This window comes from Xiphophorus maculatus, chromosome 6 (assembly GCF_002775205.1).
Source record: "Xiphophorus maculatus strain JP 163 A chromosome 6, X_maculatus-5.0-male, whole genome shotgun sequence".
In the NCBI taxonomy this organism is placed as follows: Eukaryota; Metazoa; Chordata; class Actinopteri; order Cyprinodontiformes; family Poeciliidae; genus Xiphophorus; species Xiphophorus maculatus.
The window spans coordinates 29,415,230-29,434,931 of NC_036448.1; the positions used below are offsets into that span (position 1 = coordinate 29,415,230).

At 45.9% G+C, this 19,702-nt stretch overlaps 1 protein-coding gene and 1 long non-coding RNA gene across 4 annotated transcripts in view; one reads left to right on the forward strand and one right to left on the reverse strand.

The window, feature by feature from the left end:
• lamc1 (laminin subunit gamma 1) overlaps positions 1–19,702 on the forward strand; it is a 43,513-nt gene that overhangs the window by 15,308 nt on the left and 8,503 nt on the right. Inside the window, exons 2-10 of the mRNA XM_023335263.1 lie at positions 7,150–7,454; positions 14,968–15,098; positions 16,662–16,828; positions 17,547–17,735; positions 18,473–18,590; positions 18,835–18,933; positions 19,002–19,138; positions 19,218–19,340; positions 19,414–19,603. Coding sequence (XP_023191031.1) covers positions 7,150–7,454; positions 14,968–15,098; positions 16,662–16,828; positions 17,547–17,735; positions 18,473–18,590; positions 18,835–18,933; positions 19,002–19,138; positions 19,218–19,340; positions 19,414–19,603 — 1,459 coding nt within the window. The remainder of the gene's footprint in view (positions 1–7,149; positions 7,455–14,967; positions 15,099–16,661; positions 16,829–17,546; positions 17,736–18,472; positions 18,591–18,834; positions 18,934–19,001; positions 19,139–19,217; positions 19,341–19,413; positions 19,604–19,702) is intronic.
• Positions 811–6,609, reverse strand: LOC111608918. Of its 3 annotated transcripts, XR_002752896.1 has the most exons (4): positions 5,335–6,609; positions 5,081–5,147; positions 3,104–3,410; positions 811–859 (listed from the first exon to the last, which is right to left on the reverse strand). It is a non-coding gene; the product is annotated as an uncharacterized LOC111608918 (long non-coding RNA). The 3 variants fall into 3 exon arrangements; XR_002752897.1 differs by lacking the exon at positions 3,104–3,410 and having other exon boundaries at positions 813–865; XR_002752895.1 differs by lacking the exon at positions 811–859 and having other exon boundaries at positions 3,057–3,410.

Below are 19,702 nucleotides of genomic sequence, written 5' to 3' on the forward strand. Positions count from 1 at the left end.
GAAAGAAGAAACCCAACATTTCACTCCTAAAACGGTTTTTAGATATCATGTCTGCTAATAACAGAAATACTGAATTCTGACACGTTTTTCAACATTTGGGTCATTTCTTCTGATTTAAACCTGATCAGGTTTCAGTGGTTTAAATCCCTCGGATTAAATTCAGGATCAGATTAACAATTCCTGCAATAGGCACGCTAACCTTATTGTTAGCAATACGCTGCTAATATTAGCCCCATCTGGAGGATAATGATTTTTATTTTAAAATGTATTTATTATTGAATTGAGCAGATGTGACTTAAAATATAATAATAAAGACTCCATAGATTTATTTTTTGCATTTTTAATTAATGAATTTTGTGGCCCAGCTGTAGTTGAAAAGTTTGGATTCCTCCTGCAGGGGGCAGCAGCAGGTTTGGGCCCTGAGGCCCCTCACAGAGTTGGAGCGGCCCTGTGTTCAGTCTCTGGACTCAGATTCACTGATGGGGGGAGGAGCCTGCTGCTGCTGCTTCCTGCTTCCTGCTTCCTGCTTCCTGCTGGGGACGTTTGTCCTGGTGTTGATGAGGGGGGGGGGGGGGGGGGCTTCTTTGGTGGTCTGCTGTGAATCTACTACAAACAGAGAGATGTTTGGAGTCGGAGGTGTGTGTGTCTGTGTGTGTGTGTCCGTTGCTGCTGAATCGTTGCTGCTGAACCGTTGCTGCTGAACCGTTGCTGCTGAACCGTTGCTGCTGAACCGTTGCTGCTGAATCGTTGCTGCTGAATCGTTGCTGCTGAATCGTTGCTGCTGAACCGTTGCTGCTGAATCGTTGCTGCTGAATCGTTGCTGCTGAACCGTTGCTGCTGAATCGTTGCTGCTGTTTCCCTGAAGCTCAGACATGATGACAGATGAACGTCGTTAAACTTTCTGCTGCGCTGAATTAAAAGGATTAACCAAGAAAAACTCACAATATTAACGTTTCATGTTCATGTGAAAGTTTTGCAAACATTTGAAGATGAGTGGATAATGTTTTATTAGATTAAATATTACATTATTACCTGATATATTAATTCATTTACCTGTTTTTTGGTTTTCCTTTTGGATAATGTTTAAGTTTTCATTTATTACTTTTTAAAATAATTTTTGGAGAAATTCTGATTCTATAATTTACTGTAGCATTAAAATATCTATTTGTTCATGCATTAGGCAGATATTAGTTATAATCTTTGGTTAACTTATTAAAAATTTCCCATTTTTTTCTAAACATTTTTTCTCAGTTCAGATTCGCTGTAGGGGAAATTAGGACCGTTCCTCCCGAAAATGTTATTTTCTTATAGAAATGTTAAAAAATTGGGGATTACAAAATGAATCTTATAGTGTTTATGAAATTATTTTAGCAGTAAAAATTAAATGTTCCCCCTCCCAGACCATCATAATTACCCTGAACCCCCCGGATCATGAAATGGTTCGTTCCTGTTCAGCAGTCAGTAGAAAACAAGATCCAGGTTACTATGGTGAGGTTACTATGGTGAGGTTACTATGGTGCTAATAAAAATAATAAAGTAGGTTTTCAAAATATATAGAGAGAAACAGAGACAGAAAATGACAAGAGTATCAATTTGTACAGTTTTCCTCCAAGAGAGGTGAGTAACTGTGATTATCAACCATTTAGCAAAGTTAGCTTAGCTACAGACTGTTGGCCTCCATTTCACTGGCATCTAATGAATGAAGGAAAGAATTTAACAACATATTCATATATTTAACTTGTCCCTGTACGTCTTACCACACTTAACAACAGGTGAGTCAGTCAGCAGCAGCTCTAACCCCGATACCAGCATAACCTTTAACCCCTGTCCCAGAGAAAAGGTGAGCAACACTGTGTTCAATGATAAGCTAGTTAGCATCATTCCAGGGAGTCTATGTGGATTTTTCCTGTCTCTCTACTCATTTTACAGTTACACAATAAAAACAATTTATTTATTACTGACAGAAATTCAAACAATCTTGATAAAATCTTCCATTAGCGGACGTAGCAGTGAGTGAATGAGGATGATTGACAGCGCAAAGACCGTCCTGGTTCTGATTGGTTGTTTTTGGGTCATTTCTTTACGCAGCAGTGATTTTCTTCACAGATTGTCTGTTCATGACAAACTGTCACAACATGGTGACAGTTTTCACCAATATGGAGAAAAGGTTTTATTCTGCCCTTCAATAAAATGCAACTACAAGCATTTTCTGAGAAGTCTGGATGCTTTATGCAGACGTCTGGATAAAGTTGCCTGTCACTGTTGCTGGTGGGGAGAAACATTTCATTGAGCTAACACTAATAATAAAAAAAATTAAGCCGCCTAATTGCATACAGTATGTGAACTGCTTCCTGTTGTGCCAGTTTCAGTATTGGACCAACGAAGCAAAGCAGCTGCAAGATTTTAAAATTGTGACGCTTTTGATCGTTGAGTTAGACCACAGGTCTCAAACTCCAGGCCTCCAGTCGCTGTGCTGCAGTTTTTAGATGAGCCACAGGTACAAAACCCTGGAATGAAACGGCTCATTGCCTCCTGGTGTGGATCGGTTCTCCAGAACCTTAATTATTCTGTTCAGGTTCTGCAGCAGAGGCTCATCTAAACGTTGCAGGCCAGCGGGCCTCCAGGACTGGACACCCTGAGATAGACTCAAGAAATTATAACAGCAGCTGCGAAGGGGGGCCCAATATTATTTTTTGTCATGGGGCCCAAGATTCCTGGCGGCGCCGTCTCAGTTTGTTGTTTTTATTTTCTTCACCTCAGATTTTACTTGATAATTTCTGACAGTTTAATATTTACGAGTTTCTTTGGGCTCCTCAGTTTGATTAAAGGCTTCAGGCTGCAGCTCTTATCTCTATAGGAGACCACACACACACACACACACACACACACACACACACACACACACACACAGAGACATATCCCCACACACACACAGAGACACACACACACACCCACAGAGAGACACACACACACAGAGACACACACACATAGACACACACACACACACACACACATAGACACACACACACACACACAGAGACACATCCCCAAACACAGAGAGACACACACACACATAGAGACACACACAGACACACACACACACCGTCCAATCAGAGCGCCTGCTGGTCTGTTTATCAAACAGAATCTGGAGGTGACCTCATCCTCATCCTCATCTTCATCTTTCACAGTTTGTAGCAGGACAGGCGTCTCTCTGACTGGATTGCATGTGACCTTTGACCTGAATGATCCAGGGTTCTGCTCCAAGTTCTCTGGGTGTTGCCATGTGGACCGGACCTCGTCCTGTTAACGTGTGACGATCAGATTCTCTCTGGACGCTCCGCCGATCTGACAACCTGCACCACCTGATGTCAAACCGGTTCTGACCCGACCGGTTCTGATCCGGTTCTGACCTGGTTCAGAAAATCAGATTTTTATCAGACTGACATTTACAAAAACAGATTCAGTTTTTAAACTGAATTCTGACTAATAAAGGTAATCAGGACTCAACCTGCTGCTGAGTAATCAGATTACTCTGCAGCAGGTTAAACCTGAGTAATCAGATTACTCTGCAGCTCTCCTTGCTGCAGGCTGAGACCCGCTGTGGCCCGGTCCGGTCCGGCCCACTCGTTTAAAGTCAAAGCAGCCATTGTTCTCCGTCCCACAGAAGAATGCGATGAGGTCATGGGAGGAAACTGAATTGGACCGTAACCCCTCGGCTCCGCTTGGTCCAACCAGAACCAGAACCAGAATCTGATCTGCTGTGGTTCTGGTTCTAGGTTTCATCAGTCTGAAGGTTTCTGACAAGCAGCCAGCGCCTAAAGACACCAGAACCCGTCCTGTCCTCCTCCTGTCCTCCGTCCCTCTTCCGTTCGATGGAGACACATTCCTGCCGTGTCACTCTGTCCTTCCTCCCTCAGGCGGAGAAAGAAAAGCTTCTTCCTGCGGACGCCTGCGGCCTCTTTTCATGTCCAGACGGGAATCCGGCCCCCTGGGGCCCCTGAGGGGTCAGCGCTCCTCAATAGGCGGGTCAACGCGGCTTAAATCTCCACCGGCTAATTGCCGATGTCGGCGTTAAACCAAGAAGCTGCTCTTTCTCTCTGGATTAAGGTTCGCTGTTTTTAATCCAATAAAGAGCCACTTCCTGTTTATTAAAGAGCCACTTCCTGTTTATTAAAGAACCACTTCCTGTTGAGGATGAAACAGGAAGAAGAACCTCAGACCTCCAGCTGTGATCAGAAAACGTTCCTGTGTGATCGGGTCAGAACCCGTCCTGCTCCAGATCCAGAACTGAAGACAGATTCACTGGAAGCGTTTAGAGATCCGTTGGTGAAATTCTGCAGTTCTGCAACTGAAGATTCCAGGTCCTCCGACGAGTCCTCCAGGTCCTCTAGTCTTCTAGGTCCATCGGGTCCTCTAGTCCTCCAGTTCCACTAGTCCTCCAGGTCCGTCAGGTCCTCTGGCCTTTAAGGTTCTCACAGTAACTGTCTGATTTTTCATTGCTTCTCGTTTTCCTGCTGATCTTTAGGAGTTTTAGAAAATGGCCGTGGTTTCTCATGATGTTCTTGTTGCTGCTTCAGCTTTTATTTTGGCGGGACCAATGCTTTACTAGTCAGCGTTTCCTCCCAGTCTGCTGAGTGAGGCTGCACAGACGCTCTTTGTTTTCCAAGCTGTGAAACTTTTCCTCTGGTGAATATGCTGGTTGTTCTGGAGGAGGAAGAGGAGGAAGAGGAGGAATCCCTGAGGTCTCTTTGGACTCGTCCCGACCCACATGATGTTTGAACAGCCGCCGGGTCACCTGGTGTCTTCCTGCCGCCGGAGGCTCGTTGTTTCTGCTGGTCGTCCAATCGGCCGCCCGTGTCCTCGCTGCTGTTTGTCTCCTGCTGGCAGAAGCTTTTGTCCACCTGTGAGGACACGGAGGCGTCTGGTGACGGAGCGATGCCGCTTGCTGTCAGACGCCTCTTCATGCGTCAAGCTGCTTTTGACAACTTTAAAACCGTTTAGGGCATCGAACCTCCGACAGCCACCGCTGGGTTAGTGCCAGAAACCGACGCAATGCATGATGGGAACAAACTTTGTTTACCTGTTTCTGTAAAAACGACCAAGAGCTTCAATTACTGGAGGTCAATCAGGAGCCGTCAGGTTTCCTCCTTCAATCATAAAAGTTTTTAAAATGTTAATATTAATGTTAATATATTAATAATTTATTAACATTAATTAATATTAATATTTTCCCTCCAGTTTCAGATTCAACCAAACATTTATAACATTCAGGGAAACTGTTTCGTATTAAACTCACAACTTTTAATTAAAATAATAAAAACAAAAGTTTTCAACCTGGTGCCGTTTCATGCCTGGTTTCAGACCTGATGCCGTTTCATTCCTGGTTTCAGACCTGGTGCCGTTTCTTCCGGACCTCCTCAGAGGTTCTGGTTCTGATCTGAGCGGGCTTCCTGATCCGTCTGAGGAACTGAAACTGTTTTTGTTGGAAACGACTCCTTCCTGTGGGCTGGAGAGGTTTTCCCTCCCTTGCTTTAAATAGGACCTTCTGCCTTCAGGTGTCTCATGTCCCGGTTTCCTCTCAGTCGGATCACGTTTCAGCTGTTGGGTTTGTTTTTATCCTGGAGGTTCTGCTCGACCCGAGTTCTGCTTCCTGTTGCTGTTTGATCCCAACAGGAAGAGAAGCGTTCTGCTTGACCTGAAGAACATTTCATGTCTGAATTTGGTTTTCTGCTCTGTTCTGTGGCGAACGCTGAAGCTGCAGTTTCAGTCATTAATGCTGAAACAGCAGCCAGCTGCAGAGCGGTTCTGATTCTGGTTCTGGTTCTGGTTCTGGTTCTGGTCTCTTCACTCTGATAAAATATAACTGGTGTTTGCAGTAAATCAGGATCCAGCCTACAGTTAAATCCTTCTTGTTAACCTTGACCCATAAAGTTCATCTGCCCACCAGAGGGCTGCTGGCACGTGCACACGCTCACGTGCACACTCTCACGTGCACACTCTCACGTGCACACTCTCAGGGTGAGGTCCCCGGCTGTTTGCAGCTCTTCATGGTTTCCTGTCATAAACTGCAGCCTTTGTTCGTCCTATCAGCTGCTTCACCTTTATTTGCGGTTGATGCGGGGGCCCCAGTCCTGCCCTCCCAGGAGCCCAGCCTCCCAGGGGTCTGACCTCCCAGGAGCCTCCCAGGGGCCTGGCCCCCGGGGCCGCGACCCCCCCATCAGCTCTCTGTTGACAGAACAGATTCTTTGGCTGAGCAAACAGCAGAACTGCCTGCCGTCATCGCCCGCGATCCGGCGGCGGCTCCTGGACCTGCTCAGACCCGCCGGGACCGACCCTCCTGACCCAGTCCGCTGCTTCGTCACGCTCCGACGGCTCCCTGCATTCCTGCTCAGAACCGGGCCGACTGCAGCGATCCGGGTCTCGGGTTTCTGTCAGATTAAAACTGAAATCTGGTGACGCCTGAAACATCTGATTTCACTGCAGGAGCTGAACGTGAAGCGAGTCCAGTCAAAGATTCATCCCGGTTCAGAACCAGCAACAGTTGGAAGGTCCAAAAGAATCCTGCAAACATTTTCTGAAACAAAAAACTGACTTGATATAAACTCATTTCACACTAAATGAATAGTGAGATATGAGACATTTACATATTGAACTTTTACTGACGAAATGTTCAGGATTTTCTCTGAGAGGACCAGAACCAGAACCAGACAGGACCAGGTAGAACATCACAGTGGAAGAACCAAGCTTCAACTGTTTTATAAATAATAAAAATCAACCAGGGAAACAGATAAATTTTTAAAACTTTTTTCTGTTCTTTGGTAAATTTGGTTATGAACCTTCAGGTTTCAGTCGTCTGGTTTGGGCCGTAATTAATCCACATTTAGGTCTAATAAACGTCTAAAACTTGTTTTAGACACTGAAAAAACTTTCACTTTGAAACAAAATATCTAATAAAATTAGCCAACACGTCTAGCAATTATTAGGACATATTTTTAGTTTTTATTCAGTTTTTGGTTTGTTAATCATGTTTTTTCCAGTCAGTCATATAACATCAGCCTGATGTCTGTAAAATCTCTTTACCTTCATTTTATTGGAGACTGCAGTTCACTTCCTGTTGGGTTACGTTTCTGCCTCCATGTCTGTCTGCAGGTAAGGCCTTCGACATCACCTACGTTCGGCTGAAGTTCCATACCAGCCGTCCGGAGAGCTTCGCCATCTACAAGCGGAGCAGAGAGGGCGGCCCCTGGGTGCCGTACCAGTACTACAGCGGCTCCTGCGAGAAGACCTACAGGAAGCCGAGCCACGGCTTCATCCAGACCGGCGGCGACGAGCAGGAGGCACTCTGCACCGATGACTTCAGCGACATCTCGCCGCTCACCGGAGGAAACGTGGCCTTTTCCACGCTGGAGGGCCGACCGAGCGCCTACAACTTCGACAACAGCCCGGTCCTTCAGGTCAGAGTCGGCTCTTCTCTGAAGGTCCCAGTTTGGGAGAAAGCCTGAAAACATCGAATTATTCATGTGGAATGAAGCTAATGTTGGGTTGTGCAAACATGATTTTAGCTGTTGGTTCAGAGCTGCAGCTGTGGGAGCAGAAGTTATTACAAAACGTCAGCTGTTACCATAAAACTTCAGCTGTTACCATAAAACTTCAGCTGTTACCATAAAACATCAGCTGTTACCAGAAAAGATCAGCTGTTACCATAAAACTTCAGCTGTTACCAGAAAAGATCAGCTGTTACCATAAAACTTCAGCTGTTACCATAAAACTTCAGCTGTTACCATAAAACATCAGCTGTTACCATAAAACTTCAGCTGTTACCATAAAACTTCAGCTGTTACCATAAAACATCAGCTGTTACCAGAAAAGATCAGCTGTTACCATAAAACTTCAGCTGTTACCATAAAACATCAGCTGTTACCATAAAACTTCAGCTGTTACCATAAAACATCAGCTGTTACCAGAAAAGATCAGCTGTTACCATAAAACTTCAGCTGTTACCATAAAACTTCAGCTGTTACCATAAAACATCAGCTGTTACCAGAAAACTTCAGCTGTTACCATAAAACATCAGCTGTTACCATAAAACTTCAGCTGTTACCATAAAAGATCAGCTGTTACCATAAAACGTCAGCTGTTACCATAAAACTTCAGCTGTTACCATAAAACTTCAGCTGTTACCATAAAACTTCAGCTGTTACCATAAAACTTCAGCTGTTACCATAAAACATCAGCTGTTACCAGAAAAGATCAGCTGTTACCATAAAACTTCAGCTGTTACCATAAAAGATCAGCTGTTACCATAAAACGTCAGCTGTTACCATAAAACTTCAGCTGTTACCATAAAACTTCAGCTGTTACCATAAAACTTCAGCTGTTACCATAAAACTTCAGCTGTTACCATAAAACTTCAGCTGTTACCATAAAACTTCAGCTGTTACCATAAAACTTCAGCTGTTACCATAAAACTTCAGCTGTTACCATAAAACGTCAGCTGTTACCATAAAACTTCAGCTGTTACCATAAAACTTCAGCTGTTACCAGAAAAGATCAGCTGTTACCATAAAACTTCAGCTGTTACCATAAAACTTCAGCTGTTACCATAAAACTTCAGCTGTTACCATAAAACATCAGCTGTTACCAGAAAACTTCAGCTGTTACCATAAAACTTCAGCTGTTACCATAAAACTTCAGCTGTTACCATAAAACGTCAGCTGTTACCATAAAACTTCAGCTGTTACCATAAAACATCAGCTGTTACCAGAAAACTTCAGCTGTTACCATAAAACTTCAGCTGTTACCATAAAACTTCAGCTGTTACCATAAAACGTCAGCTGTTACCATAAAACTTCAGCTGTTACCATAAAACATCAGCTGTTACCATAAAACATCAGCTGTTACCAGAAAAGATCAGCTGTTACCATAAAACATCAGCTGTTACCAGAAAACTTCAGCTGTTACCATAAAACTTCAGCTGTTACCAAAACTTCAGCTTCAGAAGAAAATGTTCCCTGAAAACCAGAAGTACTCATAACGCAGCAACAGGGTCAGATGTGGGCAGTTTGATAAAACGCAGGTTTTCATCCTGAAGTTGAGGATGAAAGGATTTTAATCAAAGGATCCAGTCGAAGTTTCCTTACTGGATTCCCAAACCATATCAACTGGCATCCACTCTGGGAGGAACCCAGCTCCCAACCGGATCTGAGGGTTGTAGCTCTACGTTCCTCAGGTTCGGCTCTCTCTGGGCCAGGGCTTTGAGGTTGCTGGTTCCAAGCCAGCCAGTGTTGCTACTAGGAGACTCCCCCAGATTTCCCACCGGAGCGTTTGGCTCGCCTCACCAGCAGCTGGAGCAGTTCTATCGTTCTTCCTCCTCCTCCTCCTCCTCCTCTCGGGGTTCCTCCTTCCTGCTGTTGCCTCATAACTGGAAAGCAGATTGTTTTCATTCTTCTCTTTCTTACACAATGTTGTGAAATTTTTCCAGCTCTTCTCAGACTCAGGCGCCTCCAGGAGTTTATTTTCCTCCAGTTGCTGGTTTGATGTGAACCCATCTAGTTTATTGGCATCGTTACACTGAGATGTAAATAAAATGTTTACATCACTAACATTAATTGTGCTGGTCGTTGGTCCTGGTCCGGTCGGGTTCTGAGGAAACCGAACGGACCAGGACCAACTCTCCGTTTGTCTCGTTGGTTCTGAAGGTCCAGGATGCTGCACTCGGTGTGACCCGGTTTGGAGATTACTGGACCATTTTAGCACTGTGATCCTTTTCTTTCCCAGATGTTCTGTTGTTTTGGGTCAAGGTTCTGTTGATGACCCGGTTTGGGCCGGGCTTCTGCTGTTAGAAACCTTTGGTACAGATGAGTTCACGGTCCAGTCAGTGACCGGAAGTTACCAGAACCAGAACTGGATCTGCTTTGGACCAGATCTGGATCAGATCTAGACCGGATCTGGACTGGCTCTGGACCGGATCTCAGTCTGGATCTGGTCAGGATCTGGATCTGGATCTAGTTGTCGGACATGTTGGTTAGTCACCAACAGCAGCTGGATGATGGTTCCCATGGCAACATCTAATTATGTTGACGATTGCAGGATTGAACCGGACCTGGATCCGGTCACACCGGTTGCTCCTCGTCTGACGTTTGGTTCAGTTTTAATCTGCTGCAGCAGAACCGAGGAAATGATGGAAACCATCAAACGTCCAGAGCTGGTCCCAGTTTCTGGACGTGATGGTGTCACGTTTCAGGGTCTGTGGTTCCACCCAGGCGGAGGAACATGGACCAGGTCTGGTCCTGACCTTCACTGTCCGGGTCTGGTCCTGACCTTCACTGACCAGGTCTGGTCCTGACCTTCACTGACCGGGTCTGGTCCTGACCTTCACTGTCCGGGTCTGGTCCTGACCTTCCCGGGTCGGATCCGCCATCCTGTTGGGTTCTGCCTCTGTTCCTCCTGAACTTCGTCAGAACAGATTTAGCTTCTGCTGCTCAGCTTCAAACTTCCTTATTTGACCCGTTGGCACGAAGCTATTTATACCGAAGCTGGACTCTTTCTGAGGCGTCAGCCGGCCGCCGCCGCCGGCTCTGTGACATTCCTGCCGCCTGTCGTCTGCAGGTCCGGATTGGGAAATAACCACCAGCTGACCTGCCGGGATTCCCAGCTCTTTAACGCGCCGGCGGACGCAGAGCCGCTGTCAGCGGGCGCCGGTTCAATTCCCAGCAGAACAGAGTCATAAAGGCCTGACGAACGGATCAGAGCTCTGCTTCATCAGTCCAACATTTCCCCATTTTACAGCCTGAAACCGGGTCAAACTGGGCTCAGGTTTACAGCTTTGTTCCTTCACGCTGCACCCAGGCGTTCAGAAGGAAGTTCCTCAGACATAAACTCACCAAGACGTTTCATACTGAATTCCTGTTCCTGCCTCTGGTTTCCACAGCTGAGCCCAAAACAGCTGAGCGCACGACGGGAAAACTATAAACAGGTTTCTAATTTTAATAAAACATTACCAGATCACACAGAGGTCGTCTGAAAGGTCACAGCCTGCCACAGTTACTGGTTTTTTATAGCAGCGGGTTGATAATTGATCTGAAATGTTGACATCTTAATTAGATTTCTCGGTTCTGTATGAAACAGTTGGACATTTTTGGCATCTTTATTGTTTCATCAGTTTTATTCATGTTGGACGTCTCTGGATGTCACAGCTGTGCTTTAAATGTTCCCTTGGTGTCTCTGTGTCATGGTCTCTATTTAAACGCCGGCTGAGCCAAACTGGCACATGGTGCATAGATAAATGTTTTCAGGATGCTGAGGAACAAAAACCTCAATCTAGGTTGATTTAACCCGTTGGACTGAAAACACACTGTAAAACTCCAAACTGATTACTGAGTTTAAAAGCCTTAAAGTCACTTTAATTCACAAAATCTCAACATTTTCCTGGTTTAAGTTCAGAAGATGATGAAGCTTCTGCTGAATTATAATGATTTGTGATTTTAGAATAATTTTGAATTCACAACAATAAGCTGAGAGCATCTCTGTTGGTATGCTAATGTTAGTGTTAGCATGCTAACAGCGATGTTAGCATCAGTTTGCTAACGGTAACAGGCCACATTAGCCTGCAGTAAACATGTGAGATACATTTACTGCAGTTCTGATCAGTTAGTTGAATAAATAAATATATCAATAAGTTATAGAAAGTATTTATTCCAGAAACTCTCTAATCTGAGGGATTAATTCACACTGATGTTACCAAGATTTTATTTCTGATAATTATGACAGTTAAGATCAGATTATTACATCAGTTCAATAAAAAACATTTTAGTACAGAAATGTGGGATTAATGGAAAGATTTTTAATCTAAAGTAACAACATGAACATGAATCAGTTTATGATGAAACGTCTGAAGTTTCTGGTTCAAAGAAACAAAAAGCCAATAATTCAAATCTGAACCAGAAAAGATGTTTCATGTTTCAGCTTTTCATCCGTTCAGTAAAATCTTATTCATTCATTCATAAAGAACTTTCCAAGTTAAAATAATACTTATGAATCATATTTCTGGTTTATGTAAAAATCCTTCAGTTTCCAGCCTGACCTTTGCTATGTGAGTGACACCAGAGGAAAGGTTGCTGGTTCTAATCCCTGCTGCGTCTCAACCGGTCCGGCTGCAGCTGGAACGTTTTCCAGACAGGAAGTGGAATCCTGAATCCTCCCAGCTGTGAAAACGATGACGGATCTGAAGTTCCTGTAAAACAGACCAGATGCTTCAGGTCACGGCAGAGAAAACAGAGAAACTCTGAAACGTTCCGAGTTTCGTCTGATTCTGACTGAATCTTTAATCAGATTATCTGGTTTAATTTCCTGAATGATGCTTCCTGGAGGCAGCGAGGTTCTGGTTCGGCCCGGCTGAATGTTTCCGGTTCCTGCAGGATTTTTTCCTCTCTGCTCGTGACGTACGGAGAACAAATGTTCTGAGACGATTCAGAACCGGTCTGGACCCGCAGCTGCCGGCTTGTTCTGCATGAATCCTGACAGGACGACGACAAGAAGTCCTCCAGCTGCAGGACGGCGACCCGCTTTCGCCTGGGCCCGGTTTGCCTGGGCCCGGTTTGCCTGGGCCTGGTTCAGCTGGGCCCGGTTTGCCGAGTCGCTGCCAGAACCAAGTCACCTTCAGAGTTTGGGTCGAGTCAAAACGTGTTTCAGTTCTTCACTCCATCGTCAGCCGGTCCCAGGTCAGGAAAATGAGTTTGGACCAGAAATGAGTCCAGATTGTTTTCATGATCTTGATCATTTAGTAGAAACATTTATTTTATTTTATTTTATTTTATTTTATTTTATTTTATTTTATCTGGAGCTGCTCATCGCTTAGAATGAGCTGGAGGCCAACGGAGGAAACGAGTCCAGATGATTGAATCTAGTCCAGGTCCGGAACCAGGTCCGACTCCGGATCCAGGTCCGGATCCAGGTCCAAATTCAAGTCCAGGTCCGGATCCAGGTCCGAGTCCGGATCCAGGTCCAGGTCCAGGTCCGGGTCGCTCCTGCTTCCGGACCTTGAAGCAGGACCAGATTTTTTGGGTCAGATTTTGCTGACTCGGCTGATGGCGGTTCCGGCTCCCTGGAGGACGGGAATCCCAGCCGGTTTCTCCTGACTGGGCCGGGATGTGATCTGAACCTGAGGAAGTCCGAGTGCCCCCTGACCTCTGACCTCTGCAGGTCCTCTGACCTTTCCTGGGAAAGTTCGGTCCTTACAGAAATGACATCAATGTATTTCCTGTTCAGCTTCAGAACCGCCTTCGTTTGTTCGGATCAGATTATTTCTGGAGCAGAAATACTGACTGGAGAAATGTTTCCCAGAATTTCCGGGTCGAAACCAGAACCGCCTGAGACTGAGACTAGCAGCAAAACTTCACCGGGTCAGATCCGGACCGAGTTACTACAGTTTGGTGAGCGAACCAGAACCCGTCCAGAACCTGGGTTCCGTTCGCAGACACTCTGTGAGCTCCCACTCTGAACCGCTGTGTCCGATTCACCTCCTGCCGGTACCGACCCGCTTTCCCACGAGGCTCCGGCCAGACGTTGAGCAACGCTCAGAAACCCGGCAGCTGGTCGTGACGAATTCCTTCGTCCCGCGTTTAAATCATGGAGCTCATAAAATAAAAACTTTGATTTGATTTGGTTTCATCAACTTCCCAGAGCTGCAGAACGTCCTGTCAGAACCTTACAGAGGATCCAGAACCTTACAGAGGATCCAGAACCTTACAGAGGATCCAGAACCTTACAGAGGATCCAGAACAGAATAAAGAACAGCATTCTGTGTCCTAAGGGAAAAATTACCCATAAAATTGTGTGGTTATTAAAAACTGTGATGGAATAATTTCAGTTAATTCTGATTGAACAATGATTATATTGAAGAGGCTCATTTAGATCCATGTCATTAGTTAAATACATAAAATCACAATTTAAAAACAGTTTTTGTATTTTTTTCTGGTTATTTTTGTAGATTAATTTGTTTTTGTTAAACTGAATAAAATCTGAAGTTGTAAAAACTTTAAATACTTTTCCTCAGCTCTGTTCTTCTAGATATTTTGCAGTCGCAGTGAAACAGTTTAATGTTGGTAAACCAGTTTAACATCAGTAAACCAGTTTAACATCAGTAAACCAGTTTAACATCAGTAAACCAGTTTAACGTCAGTAAACCGGTTTAACGTCAGTAAACCAGTTTAACATCAGTAAACCAGTTTAACATCAGTAAACCGGTTTAACGTCAGTAAACCAGTTTAACATCAGTAAACCAGTTTAACGTCAGTAAACCAGTTTAACGTCAGTAAACCAGTTTAACGTCAGTAAACCAGTTTAACATCAGTAAACCAGTTTAACGTCAGTAAACCAGTTTAACATCAGTAAACCAGTTTAACATCAGTAAACCGGTTTAACGTCAGTAAACCAGTTTAACGTCAGTAAACCAGTTTAACATCAGTAAACCAGTTTAACATCAGTAAACCGGTTTAACGTCAGTAAACCAGTTTAACATCAGTAAACCAGTTTAACGTCAGTAAACCAGTTTAACGTCGGTAAACCGGTTTAAAGCTGCAGAACCTTTCCTGACCCGATTCTCTCTCAGGTTCAGGCCAACATTAATCTCCAGGTTTCTGTGAGTTTCTGGTCTCAATATGAGGATCGGAGGCCGAAGCCGTTTCCCTCCAGAGTCCAGAAACGGTGATTTCTGATAAAAACTCCTTTCATTTCATTTTCCAGCCTCAGACGTTTATCACTTTTAGCATCTGTGACACGCCGCCTCCAGACGGAGCATGTTGCATTTTCCTGCATGCTTGAACAGGAGAGGGGTTTTGGGGATTGTTCAGGTGGCTGCAATTCACACTTTTGGCGTTTAGATAAAGTCTGTTCATTCCCACTGAAACGCTGTGAGCCGAAGCTGCAGCCTGCATGTTTGCTGTAATCGTCCGTGTCGTCTCCGTTTAGGACTGGGTGACGGCCACAGACATCAGAGTGACCCTGAACAGGCTCAACACGTTCGGAGACGAAGTTTTCAACGATCCCAAGGTCCTCAAGTCCTACTACTACGCCATCTCTGACTTCGCCGTGGGAGGAAGGTAAACACGAGTTAAACATTCATCTGACGGCCGGGTTTCTGCAGGCTTCTCCAGCCTGCTCAGACAAAAGAGGCCTCCAGTGAATGGAGAAGTGGGGTCAGGTGGATTTATGGGTCCTGTGTGGTCCGCTGCCCTGACGCCTGCCTCAGCGTTTACATGGGGTCTCCATTTCCCGCCCCGCTGGGGGGAAGCGGTGAGGACAGCCATTACCAGAGTGTTGAACACAGAGCCTCTGCAGCCATAATCTGTTTGAAATGTAGAGCAGATTTCCATTACACATCCAGCATTCCCGACATTCCTGGCTAGCAGGGCCGGATTACGGGGAAACGGGGACGGGGCGGGTCGGGGGCCCTGACAGACCGGAGGCTTCTCTTACCCAGGCGTGGTCTCTGAGCGGACTTTACCTCCCGGCTCCTCCGGGCCGGTCCTGCTCACCTTTATGCTGCTGGTTGAACTTTAACCAGGATCCATGAACTCGTCCTGGTTCTGAAACCCTGCAGGCCTGATCTGCTGCCTCAGTTCAAACAGAAACAGATTATTAACTCCTTAAGGCTTACTGGTTTAATGTAAGCCAGTTCAGTTTAACACCAATGTTTACTGGATGATGTGCAAAATTATTTAATATGAACAAACTACTTTAGATCTGTTTTGTTTTGTAAATTAGATTTGGTGGAAATCATTGATAATCATTAGTTTATGACTCAAGAAGCAGAAATTACATAAATGCACATTTAGTGACAATTTTTACCTAATTCAAAAAATAACTTTGTAAATTTTATCTAATAAAATGTAGTTAAAGCTCAAAGTTTACCTGCTGGCTTAAGCTAAGCTAACAGTCTGTAGCTTAGCTGCTAAACATTTATGTTGCCTAAAGTTAAAATCATGTCTAATTTCTAACATTAGTTTAATAGTCAGAGTTTGATTAGAGTTAACTGCTATCAAAAGCTAGCAGAGCTAGCAGGTTCATGATAACAGCTGTGTTGTAAAGAAAAGTCACAACTAAACTATAAAAACCAACTAATTTAGCTGAAAAACAGGGATGGACAGATGGACGGAGTTTTTCCACTCCTGATTTCTGTTTGGTATTTCTTGTGATTATAGATTTTGTCGGTTTTGCTGTTTTCATGAATCAGTGTTTGCATCATTTCTCTGAACGTTTGCCTGAGATGACAGAAACGTGTGCAGCTCAGGTTTATCGGATCTGAGCTCCAGACCAGCGAGGCTCTCCGAAGTTCTTTCTGCTGTCAGACTTTCCACGGCTCTGTGCCAGGAAACTCCTGAGAGGCTGAACAAGCGCCGTCCTGTTGGAGCCATTCTTCCACCTGAGGAGGTCGAAGCAAACCTTCAATCACCGAGCGGAACAGGCTCTTCCCAGAGCGGCTCAAAACTCGATGACAGATTTCACAGCAACAGGCTGCGTTCAGACGACACGTCTGATGATGAAATGCTGTTTCTTTGTCAGGTGATGTGCTGAGTGGTGTGTCGTCCAGGTGTAACGGGTGTGTGTGTGTGTGTGTGTGTGTGTGTGTGTGTGTGTGTGTGTGTGTGTGTGTGTGTCGTCAGGTGTAAGTGTAACGGCCACGCCAGCGAGTGTGTGAAGGACAGCGGGGGCCGGCTGGTCTGCGACTGCAAACACAACACGGAGGGCGTCGACTGCAGCGTGTGCAAAGCTTTCTTCAACGACCGGCCGTGGATGAGGGCGACGGCCGACAGCGCCAACGAGTGTCTGCGTGAGTCACCAGTTACCGACCGAAACCGGCCCAGAGAGCGGACAGCTGCGCTGGCCTCTGGCCAGGTCTCTGGGGGATTGTGGGAGTTGTAGTTCCTGTTTAATGCAGAGGCATGACTAAGTGCTCACTGTCCCACACTGCAGGAAACATGAGAGTCAGGGAAACTTTTCCAAAGGCCAGAAATCATCGTCATGTTGATAAACTGTTTTAGTTTCATGACTAAAATCCAGAATTATAAAGAAAATATAAAAGGAAAACAGAAGAGTGACGACGTTTTGATTGGGACACCAAACTCAAACCTTAATGCAGAACTCAGTGGTTTAGGAACAACCAGCTCTACTGGTTTTAATGGGAAGACATGAGAATGAGAGATTGGAGACTTAACAAACCTGCACCCTGCCCAGGGATGTAAAAGCTCTCTGTGTCTTTACTTCCCCTGAGTCAGGACTGACCAGTGGAGTTCTGCTGTTTCTGCTCCAGTTCTGACCAGCATTATGACTCTGACTGATGCCTTTCTGCATATTCAGGAGGCCTGCTGCGGTTTTGTCTCATGTTCTGTTAAAACAATATTTTTTTTGCCAAGGAAACAGAAAACAGCTTGTCCACAATGAAACAACACGAAGACAGACTGTCGTTTCTGTTGAGGGTTCCTGGCTCTGAGTTTGATTGGGTCTGGATGTTGGATGCATTCAGGGATTGTTGTGTTTCCGTGTTTCAGCCTGCGACTGTAACAGGAAGAGCTCAGACTGTTACTTCGACGCCGAGCTGTACCGGGCCACGGGTCACGGAGGTCACTGCAGGAACTGCGCCGACAACACCGACGGGCCCAACTGTGAGCGTTGCCTTGACAACTACCACAGAGACCAGAGCGGCAACCGCTGCCTGCCCTGCAACTGCAACTCCATCGGTGAGTCCCGGCAGCTGGCTGCATAAACTGCAAATTAATCCTTTCATCCTGGGACTGAAACGTGGATGATGGACGCATGAATCTGCTACGCCCACGCTCTTATCTGACAGGTCAACCGGTTCATTTCAAGTCTGAGGAACAGAAACTGTTGCATCAACTCTGCACTATAAACTCACACAAAACGGCTCAGACGGAAAATAAGTTAATAAATATAAAACCAAACTGTAAAACATAAAGATCATAAACTTGATTTAAGAACCTTGAACTGAACAGAAAATAGAAACAGGTTTCCTGAAGACACGGCTGTGTTTTCTGCCCCCTGCTGGTCATTTCAAGAATATCCAGATAAATGTTTCCCATTTATCTGGATATTCTTCATATCCATGGCAACTCTGTGTTGATTATAATGTTCTGCTCCTTTCTGGCATATTTGACATCTTTACTTGTTGCTTTGATATTTTTATGGGTTTTTATGGGGACAGTTTTGTGGATTTGTTTGGTGTTTGCATCGTTTTTAGCTCTTGTTCTGTTTTGTATTGAGTGTCTCTGTCTGCATGTATCCTGTGTTCAGTTTATTGGATTCTTTCTCAGAGGACGTTCCTGTAAACCTGGTTGTGTGTCCTCAGGTGGAATGAGCTTTTCCTGCTCTATTCCAGCCTCTCTGCTTATTTCATTGACACTAACTATCTATGGGAGGTTAAAGGTCACCGAGCTGACGGCCGTTTGTGTGTTTGCAGGTTCTGAGTCTCCTCAGTGCAACAACAGAGGCGTATGCGCCTGCAAACCCGGAGTAACCGGGGAGAAGTGCGACCGCTGCCAGCCGGGGTTCCACAGCCTGACCGAGGCCGGCTGCAGGTAGGCAGCCGCCGCCGCCGCCGCCGCCTCACCTGGACACAAACTGCCTTAAAGTGGAACAGGATCATGACAGAGTGGGAAACTGCAGCGTTAGTTTCTGAAAAGCAGGAATGAACCGAGTCTGATCTGAGCTGCCTCAGGAACTGTGTCCTCTGAGCGCCATCTGCTGGCCACATCGTTGAGTTTGGGTCGTTTTGTCTCCCAGAGCTTTGTGGGTGAATTTAACCCTGTGCTTGTCTGCCAGGCCTTGCAGCTGCTCGCCGTCAGGCAGCACCCAGGAGTGTGACGTCAACACGGGTCAGTGCCGCTGTAAAGACAACGTGGAGGGCTTCAGTTGCGACAGGTAAGGCCCGCACTCAGGTTCTGTTCCTCGTTAAGACAGTCTTTATATCGACCCGTCTGTCCCTCCAGATGTAAACCAGGTTACTTCAACTTGGACCCCAACAACCCTCAGGGCTGCACAGCCTGTTTCTGCTTCCAGCACTCGTCTGTGTGCGACAGCGCCGAAGGCTACAGCGTCCACACCATCAGCTCCACCTTCGACAGAGGTGAACTCCGCCTGCAGCCCAAACTCTGGGCACGCTAACCCTCTAGTGTCAGCTTCTGACTTCCTGTTCCTGTTTGCAGGTACAGAGGAGTGGAGCGGCCAGACGCGGGACGGATCCACCGTCTCTGTCCAGTGGTCTCCCGCTGGACAGGAAGTGTCCTTGGTGTCTGAAGACTACCAGCCCCTGTACCTGGTGGCCCCAGGTACCGGACCCTGACCCGCCCGGATCCTCCGGTTCCCCTCAGAGACTCACTGCTGGTGTTTTCTGCTCCACAGAGAAGTTCCTGAGGAATCAGATGCTGAGTTATGGACAAAACCTGAGCATGACGTTCCGAGTGGAGCGGCGGGACGCCCGGCTGTCGGCCGAGGATCTGATCCTGGAGGGGGCCGGCATGAGGCTGGCCGTGCCGCTCATCGCCCAGGGCAACGCCTACCCCAACGAGAACATGCAGACCTTTGTGTTCAGGTGAGACCAGCCGTTCTTGTTCAGAGAAGATTCCTCAGCTCTCTGTCGGTCCTGACTAAATGAAACCGTTCTGGTTCTGGTTCTGGTTCTGGTTCTGGT